The 9,819-nt window shown below is 30.7% G+C and overlaps 1 protein-coding gene across 2 annotated transcripts; it reads left to right on the top strand.

The window, feature by feature from the left end:
• The first annotated feature begins 3,334 nt into the window (after positions 1-3,334).
• Positions 3,335-9,451, top strand: LOC137826646 (protein NLP9). 2 transcript variants are annotated; one of them, XM_068632712.2, is made up of 6 exons: positions 3,335-3,774; positions 4,686-5,767; positions 6,273-6,317; positions 6,473-7,210; positions 7,457-7,580; positions 8,012-9,451. In XM_068632712.2, the coding sequence occupies exons 2-6, from the start codon at positions 4,811-4,813 to the stop codon at positions 9,052-9,054; spliced, it is 2,907 nt and encodes a 968-aa protein (XP_068488813.1). In that variant the 5' UTR covers positions 3,335-3,774; positions 4,686-4,810; the 3' UTR covers positions 9,055-9,451. The 2 variants fall into 2 exon arrangements, with proteins under 2 accessions (XP_068488813.1, XP_068488822.1); XM_068632721.2 differs by lacking the exon at positions 3,335-3,774 and adding an exon at positions 4,104-4,297.
• The last annotated feature ends 368 nt before the right edge of the window (positions 9,452-9,819 follow it).

Genomic DNA, 9,819 nt, shown 5'->3' with positions numbered 1-9,819 from the left:
AAGTTACTTCTGTAGATCATCTTATTACATTAATTAAAAAAATCAATGATAGTTATCTTCTCTCTCGAATATTTTGTTTGTTTTAATAGTTCTATTGTTTGTTTTAATAGTTCTATATTATATTGTGAAGGGGAAAAGATTAACTAAAGTGGATGATTCAAGGTTGTGGATAAATATAAAAAAAAAAAAATCACACGATTTAGATTATTTGATAAATACATGAGATTAGTTGTTTTATTTCTTTTTTTTATCTTAATCTCGTAAAAATGATTTGTAAAATAAGAATAATAATTAAATTATATATTATAATTTTATTTTATTTTTAGTTAATGTAATTTCACAGAATGAATATTTTAAATATGTAATTAGATATACGTGAATTATTTAACAAAAGTTCAATAACGATGGTACAAATTAACTCACTAATTTTTTTTTAAATAATTCAAATATCAATATACGTTAAACTTATAAAATTAATTTATAATATGGGTGTAAGAGTATATGCACTCATCAAACACCTCACAATTATCACCTTTAAAAAAATAAAAATTATATATTAATTCAAATATTGAATAGAACATAATGCTTAATATAAGGACCCACAATTCACTTTATCACTATAGGAAAAACATCATATTAGCATTGTTGATAAAGAAACAAATTATTTTTGTACACGAAGCACACTACTCGTGATTGTGACTACATCACTATCACCACTACAAGAAAATCAATAAATAAAATTAATTTTAAAGATAAAAAATAATTAGTTATTATATTAATTAAATTATATATTATTTTATAGATAAAAAATTATAAATATCTAAATTATTTTATATTATTGATAAATAGTGTATAAATTGGTACCTAATTAACTACCAATATTTTAGGTTCCAATTTTATAATATAAATAAGTGGTAGCTAAAACCTTAATAGTTAATTAGATACCAATTTAATTTGTTTTTATTAATAATATAAATTAATTTAGATACCAATATTTTTTTAGTTTATAAAATAATATTTTTAATTTAATCAATATAACAACTAATTATATTTTGTTTTTATTTAATAATATTCAAATAGTTCACATAACACACTTTCTAAATTTCTATCTTTGGTGTGACAAATATATATATATATATATATATATATATATATATATATATACTTAACTTAGTGAAGTTCTCTTTTTATTTGAGCTTGACATTATTGAATTGAGAGAATAGTTTAAAATAGAAATATGATGAATTAGTTGAACATAATTAATTATATTTTTCACATAATACCAATTATGGGATGTTCAGTTTATGTTCATGGATTCTATTTCGGTATCTTAATATGTGTGAAAATATCACAATTTCGGTATCTTAATAGTGTGAAAATATCACACGATGTTGTGTTATGTATTGAAAATTTTAATAGTTATATAAGTTGAAAGGTGACAAGTACAAAGGATTTGAAATTTAGCATATAACTTAAGTTTAGTTATTTTTTGAAGCAAGAATTTAACATTCTTGAGGTTATAATTTAAGATGTTCACCAAGAAGAATTTGAAATTAGTAGAACGTTTTAAATATGATTTAATTTTTTGAAATTGAGATTAAATTTTAAAATTAGTTTGACATTTTAAAGTAATGATTGAAATTGTAAAGTGGTTTAATATTTTTAACTATTGATTAGAGTTTAAGTAGGGTTAATATTTGAATGTAGGGAATAAAATATAAGAAAGTAGTTCTTATATTGCTAAAATTTAACATTTAGTATTTTTAATACATATGTTTTATGTTATACGGTATTGATTGTTGTTCAAGTGATTAGTTTCAAAATTTTGTGTTTTTTTGTTAATTGAAGTATTTTATATTTAATTTATCACAATAAGAATATAGTGATTATATGATTCGGTCTCTATATTCTTATTTTAAAGAGTTCTATAAATTAATTTTGATAGAAAAATAATTTCTCTGTCAATCTTTCATTTTATTTTCCCTTGAATTTATCTAGAAAGGAAAATAGAATAAAAAACTTTTAAATTTAAAATATTATATGAAAAAATTATAATTAGCAAAAGAACATAAAACAAAGAAGAGACCACTTCCCAGGAAAAATATATTTTTATGAATAGTTTGTTTAAAAATGACAACCAAATAACAAAATGAGATCTATCTACTAATGAATTAGTATTACTCACACATGTACTTTTCTTTTTTCTTTTAATAAAAAATCGTATTTTAGTCTCTTATAAAACTCTTACTGGGTGTTATAGTCCAATATAAAAGAAATTTTTTATTACTTGCATTATATTGATTAACTTTATCTCAAACAAAATAATTTAAAAAGAGATATTATGTCAATTCTAATTAAATGCGTGATTAATATTATTTAACAAATAACTGATAACTTAAATATATTAATTCAGGTCGAAACCATAGCAAAACAAAAGTAAAAGTTTTGTAAGAATCAAAATAGAATAAACTCTATTGAGAATAAAAACAAAACACACAAAATTATTTGAGAAAAAGTAAAAAAAAAAACAAAAACATTTTATTGAACTACTAACATGTCATATGACAAATAATTAACTAGTATCCATAAACAAAAAAACTAAAATAGAAATAATTTTTTTATCGAAAATCAAAACAGAAAAATAATTACCATTTACTTACGCCAAATTAATAACACTAAAAAATGTTACAGAAGTAAGATATTAAATATGAGCCATTAATATATAAGATAAAAAAAAAGGTATAAATGTTTTAAAATGAAAAATATGACCTAAGGAGACAGCTTAAGGTTCGAAAAAAAACAAAAAACAAAAAGCGCATCATTCTCAACATCTTCAATCTGACACCACAATAAATATTTTATTTTATTTTATTTTATTTATTGAAATATAGTTGTCTATCTATCCACAAGATTCTGATTCCACATGAATTCTGGTGGTTAGGTAGTTTAATATCAATAAATTAATAGTTAATTACGTAAACTGAAAATACATTAATAATTAATTACGTAAACTATAATTAAACTGAAAATACAGTTATTTTTACAAAGTTCAATAATACCTTATTACCAATTTTATACATTTTCACATAAAAAACATTATTTTATTTTAAAAAGTAATTGTGGAATGATTGTATTTTACAGATATTTTGACACCAAATCCCATTTGACATAAAAAAGTTTATTATTTTATTATAATATAATATTTTATTTTAGAAAATAACTGTAAAATGATTGTTTTTTTACTATTGGAATTAGATGCATGTTTGAAAAAAACATTGCATGTAGAAGTTGATATTTTATTTGTTTTCTTCTCTATTCTAAAAATATGTTTTTCAAACATTCAGATAAGATTATTTTATTGTGTTTGTGCCTATAATTAGAATGAGGCTAAGACAAGGAACGGTAGATCACCCCACCTTTAACGGTTTTCTATTTCTAGTAACCATTTTTTGTACTTTAAGTAACCAGTTTATGTGAAACTGCTGCAAAAATCATATACTACTCAGTTCTGTTACATTCCCTTTTATGGAATCTGTCTTTTCCACCTACCCTTTGCTACTATTAGCTTCCATCAAGGAAGAAAATTCATGGGTTTGTGAAAATTCTGAATTTTGGCTTCCAAGTTTCAAGCTTTTGGAATTTTAGGACAGTTGTCTCTTTTGGGTGTTTGAGTGGGTTGGAATGTGAAAGCTTATCTGATAAGAAGACAGGCATCTTAGTTCAAAAACCTCTTTCAGCTACTTACAGATTGCTCAATGAAGAGGTTCTGACATGGTTAGTAGAATTTGAACTCATGTTCTTGTGAAGAGCTTGCATTCACACTCACATTAAGTGCATTACACAACTGGGACTTTCTCATTATCATAAATGGTTGACACCCTTTACGAATCCTTGTTCTTGGTGACTTAATTGTGGGTTAAATTCTTTCATTGATGCACTTGATGGAGTACAAGCATTCAAACCCAACTTCATTGTTAAATTTGTCTTTTGTTTTAACTCAGTTTGTTGTTTGTTTAATGTGTTGTGATGTTTTAAACATCTGTTATGCTGAATTTATTGCTATATACAGTTGTGCCTAATTTCAAGATTGGAATTTTCTTTAGGTTTAAATAATAGCTTTAGGGTAGTTGGCGGCTACTCATTAGTTTGGTTGGCGAATTTTGACTATTGGATGTGATGATTTGCTTATACTAATTCCTCTGATTCAAACTTTTACTAAAACGAGGACTTTGGAGTAATGATTCTTGAATCCTCGATTCTAATTCCCCCAAGTTTCAAATACCGGATTTTAAATGAGGTGATGTTTTTTTGTAATTACTCATTATTGTTACATAAAGTTTTTCTGTTAAGTTCCCGTACTTCAAAACATTCTTTCAAGTTCCTGTAAATATCATTTTTAACCCTTTTTAGCCTTTGCTAAAGAGATTGAAAAGAATTGAAATGATATGTGGACACAACAGAGATTAAAATTGGTATGTGGAAGGACTAAAAGAAGATTTTTTTGAAGTATGAAGATTATAAGAAAAGTTTTTGTAAATATGGACAACAAGGGAATGATTATTTTTTTAATTAATTTTCTTTTTCTGTTTGATTTTGTTGTGTTTTTCTTTCTGTGATCAGAAGACTTTTGTGTGATGATGTTCAGTTCCTGAGAATCCTTTCCTAAGATTGTGCATGCCATGCAGTGTTAAACCTTGGTGGCTTTTAGGATGTTGGTAAGCTGGGAAGAAGCCTCTGGTGCAAATTTTTATTCAAAGGGACTCTAACGTAGGTCAAATTCTCAACTTCAATTTTTCTCTTCAACCAAACCATGGAAGATCATTTTTGCCCTAAGGGGAATGAAACTGGCTATTGCACCTCTCCTGGGGCCCAGTTGGAGGAATCAACATCGGTTGATGGTGGAATGAAAAAATCTGCTTCAGAAGACATGTTTAGTAACTTCTCTGAGCTCATGAACTTTGATACCTATGCTGGTTGGAACAATAGCTCATGTATGACTTATCAGAGTTTGGCTAATGTGTTTTCATCATTTTCCTCAGCATCATACCCTCCCTCCGAGGGATTGAATTTGGTGGAACATGGCAATGGTCCATGCTTCATGACAGAAGTTAGTGAAATTCACAGTGGTATGGAAAGTTCTCCTAGTTGTGAGGAGAGAGGTATATTTCAGCAAATGGACATCCAACTTGGGTTCTTAGATGAAGCAAATGATTCAAACAGCTTTGATTCAAAGCAAAATCGTAATGGTACATATCAGCAACTTAATACCTCAGACATGTGCAATTACTTAATCTCAAGGTCATCAGGTAGGCCACTTGATGATAGAATATTGAGGGCTTTGTCCTTCTTTATGGAATCAGTTGATGGGGAAATGCTGGCACAAGTTTGGGTACCTATAAAGCATGGTGATGAATTCATCTTAAGCACAAGTGAACAACCTTATTTGTTAGATCCAAAGCTTGCAGGGTACCGAGAGGTGTCAAGGGCATTCACATTTTCTGCAGAGGGAAAGAAAGGATCATGTCCAGGGCTTCCTGCTCGAGTGTTTATATCACATGTTCCTGAATGGACTTCCAATGTTGGTTACTATAATAAAACTGAGTACTTAAGGTTGGACCATGCATTGAATCATGAAATTCGTGGATCTATTGCTCTTCCTATTTCCGATCTGCATTCTCTAGTGCCATGTGCTGTATTGGAACTAGTCACTACAAAGGAGAAACCGAATTTTGACAGAGAACTAGAAATTGTTACTCATGCACTCCAGGTGGATTTTTCTTCTGCTATTTCTCTTGTACACTGTAATTTCTGCCGTTTCCTGTCTCACTGCTTCTTATACTATGTTTGTTTGGCAAATCAGTGTTATTCATGGAAAATTTTCTACCTTGTCTGTATTCTGTAATATTTTATGTCTATCTCTTGCTGTAGGTGAGGAAAAGTTAGGAAAGAAGATTTTCTAAGCATGTGCATGGTGCTGGTGCAGTCATATTTCTAGTGATCAAACTAGGATTAGTTTGCAAAAATTGTAGCCTTCAAATTATACTAGTCTATTTCTAGTCCATAGTCATCCTTTGTAGGCACATCCTGCATTCATTAGTACATAACTTACTTGTATGAGAAACCTCTAGGGCCGTGATAATATGAGTCAAGTCAGTTATGGATCCACTCTACAATTACTTGGAAAAGTAGCCTTTTCTATGTTTTAGATATTTCCATATTATGTTATCATCGAAGGTTCTAATGATAAATATCCTTGTGATGACTTTATGCAGCTTGTAAATTTAAAGACCATTACGCCTCCACGACTTCTTCCCCAGGTAATGATAATCCATACTATGATGATTTATCATATTGATCTTTCCCCACCATAAAGGCAAAGCTAAACTTTCTAAATTTTCAATGGAGTGGAGGGGCTTGAGAAGTATCATTATCTGGTTTTCTGAACAACTTATTAGTGGTTCTTTTTCTGCAGAGTCTATCAAGTAACAAAAGAGCTGCTTTAACAGAGATACTTGATGTGTTACGTGCCGTGTGTCATGCACATAGATTGCCACTAGCACTGACATGGATTCCCTGTAGTTACAGTGAGGGATTAGGGGATGAATCTGAGAGAATACAAATCAAAGAAGGTCATACAAGTTCTAATGAAAAATGTGTGTTATGTATTGAGGAATCAGCTTGCTATATAAATGATGGAGCACTGGGAGGATTTGTTCATGCATGCGTTGAACATCATCTTGAGGAAGGACAAGGTATAGCAGGGAAAGCTCTTCAATCAAATCATCCATTCTTCTATACTGATGTGAAGACATATGATATTGGTGAATACCCCCTTGTTCATCATGCACGCAAATATAACTTGAATGCTGCAGTTGCAATTCGGCTGAGGAGTACCTATACTAATGATGATGATTACATATTAGAATTCTTTCTGCCGGTGACCATGACAGGGAGTTCAGAACAACAACTTTTATTGGATAATCTCTCAGGTACCATGCGGAGAATTTGTAGGAGTTTGAGAACAGTTTCAGATGCTGAGTTAACAGGAATAGAAGGATCCGTAGCTGAGTTTCCAAAGGAAAAAGCCACATATTTTTTTCCCATGTCCAAAAGAAACTCTCAGATAGCATTTATAAATGATGATCATGATTCGGTCCAGAAAATGTCCTTGAAAGCATCTAACAATGGGATAGAAGCTGTTCATAGCCAGGTACATCTTGGCCATTTCCTTTATCCTGTGCCCTTGAGAAATTTAATATAAAATGAATGCTTAGTTTGAGAAAGCATTTGGTACCAAAGTTATTGTGATAATGGAATTAAACAGGGGAGAAGTACTGATTGTCCAATGGGAGTGAGCTAATGTAGAAAAAACTTCATGGAATTTATGCTTCAACTTTGTAAATTGGTGTAATGGTTTTGGGATTGAACTTTAACATCGTAAGAATTTGTCTTGTAGGTAGTGAATGGATCAAGAAAACAGATTGAGAAAAAGAGAAGCACAGTGGAGAAGAATGTTAGTTTGAGTGTTCTCCAACAGTACTTTTCTGGTAGTCTGAAAGATGCTGCAAAAAGCATTGGTGGTGAGACCCCGATGTTAATTGTGTTAATTTCTTCACCTTATTTTTAATGAAGATTAATGTTTTTGGGTTATGTGAGATATTTTTTTCATCAATCACATTTGTTTGATTTCATGCACATAAGTTCTGAAACAAATGTATATGTTTTTTCTCTACCAGAGTTTCTACTTACTAAAGAAAATAATAAATGCAATTTCATTGAATTATTCATGATGGAATTGTTTAGAATGAAAGATGCAAGAGAGATGTTACAAATTTAGATATGCAAAGTGTTATGCTAAGCCTGAGTTGAATTCATAAATTCAAAACCATACTATTGTTGCTATATGTTAAACTGAAGAAGATGTTATAAATTTCTGAAAGACTGAAGAAGTATGTTTCAGAAAGAAGAGGTAATTCTTGTTAACAAAGTCAGGTTTTTCTTCTTTGAACAGTTTGCCCAACAACTCTAAAACGGATATGCAGGCAACATGGAATTTCAAGATGGCCATCCCGGAAGATCAATAAAGTGAATCGTTCATTAAAGAAGATACAGACTGTGCTTGATTCTGTCCAGGGAGTGGAAGGAGGGTTGAAGTTTGATCCTTATACTGGGGGGCTTATAGCTGGAGGATCAATAATGCAAGAAATTGACACACATAAATATATTCTGTTTCCTGAGAAAAGTGCTGTGAAAGACCCTAAGCATGCAACACAAAAACCAGTCTCAGTAGTTCCAGCACCAGGCAGCACTAGTGAGAATTCAACAATTAAGTTGGATAATGATGATGGTGTTTGTTTGGTGGGAAACAAGCTTGTGCATTCAAGAAGTGTACTTATATCTGATACCAGTGAGGGAGGATTGAAAAAAGACAATGCTTCTTCTGATGATTGTTGTGAAGATTCAAAATCAGTGGCCATGAATGATGGATCAAGCCAGAAGGGCAGCAAACGGGCCAAGAATCAGGATTGCCCTGATCAAACTTGTTCAATATCCTTGGTTACTGATGAGGTTGAAGTTGGAGTAGATGGGGGAGAGGGAATTGATGAACACAACCACCTTAATTCTTCAAGCACTACACACTCATCCAATGGCTCTGGCTCAATGATGCATGGCAGCTCATCACGCTCTCAAAGCTTTGAGAACCAAAAGCATTCAAAAGTAAAATCAACTTGTGTTCATAGTGGGTCAAAAATGATTGTGAAAGCTAGCTATAGGGGAGACACTATTCGTTTCAAGTTTGATCCATCCGCAGGTTGTTTCCAGCTATATGATGAAGTTGCAACAAGGTTCAAACTCCAAAACGGGTCATTCCAGCTCAAATATCTAGATGATGAAGAGGAATGGGTGATGTTGGTGAATGACTCAGATTTGCAGGAATGTATAGAAATTTTGGATGACATTGGCACACGTTGTGTGAAGTTTCTGGTTCGTGATGTGCCTTGTGTTTTAAGCAGTCGTGGCAGCAACAATTGCTTCTTGTCAGACAGTTCATAGTGTCTGATATGATGCATGGCTTCATTGAGACCATTCAAAGTCTTGCTTCAACAATATTTTGTTAATTTGTCACATTATCATGAGGGTTTTGGTTCACACTTGATTCCAATAGTATGTTGGTTGGAAGAGTTGGCCTTTTAGCCACCAATGCAACATGCAAATTTCTTCATTTCTGTGTAGATGTTTCAAGTGCCATTTGTGGGCATTGGGTCAAATATTTGTTATAATGCTATCTTCTAAGGGTGGCTGTTTTTAGTAGATAGAAAGATAAACTCACATGATAGCACTAGCATGTTAAATATGTAGTTCTCTCTCTATATGCTTCATTAAAGCATGTAGAGAAGACAGATGATGTAAATAGCTCAATCTTCAGTTGATCAGATTTGTCATCTCAGAATATGATCAGAAGTTAAAAGAATCTCTATGTTTGAATTCTTGTTTCTTTTTACTTTGCAAATGATAGTAAGTTAGGAACATAAAGTGCTAGAGATAATGACTTAGTAATGAGTAAATTTCATAAGAACATTTCGTATATAACATCTCATAATTTATAATAAGTTGCAAATATATGTAAAATGGATATAAATTTCATAAAATTAAATTAAACTTATTAATAGAAACATTCGAGTCAATTTTATATAATAAACCTATGGTAAGGTAATAAAAAATCATTTTAAGATAATTATTACGAAGTAGACTTTAGGCCTAACTCAATCCCATAAAATCGACTCATAAAATTAAGGTTTGCACCCACTTATATACAAT

The sequence above is a fragment of the Phaseolus vulgaris genome, chromosome 11 (genome assembly GCF_051622355.1).
Source record: "Phaseolus vulgaris cultivar YP4 chromosome 11, ASM5162235v1, whole genome shotgun sequence".
In the NCBI taxonomy this organism is placed as follows: Eukaryota; Viridiplantae; Streptophyta; class Magnoliopsida; order Fabales; family Fabaceae; genus Phaseolus; species Phaseolus vulgaris.
The sequence above is the reverse complement of the archived record's forward strand: the minus strand, read 5'-3'. Positions and strand labels throughout refer to the sequence as shown.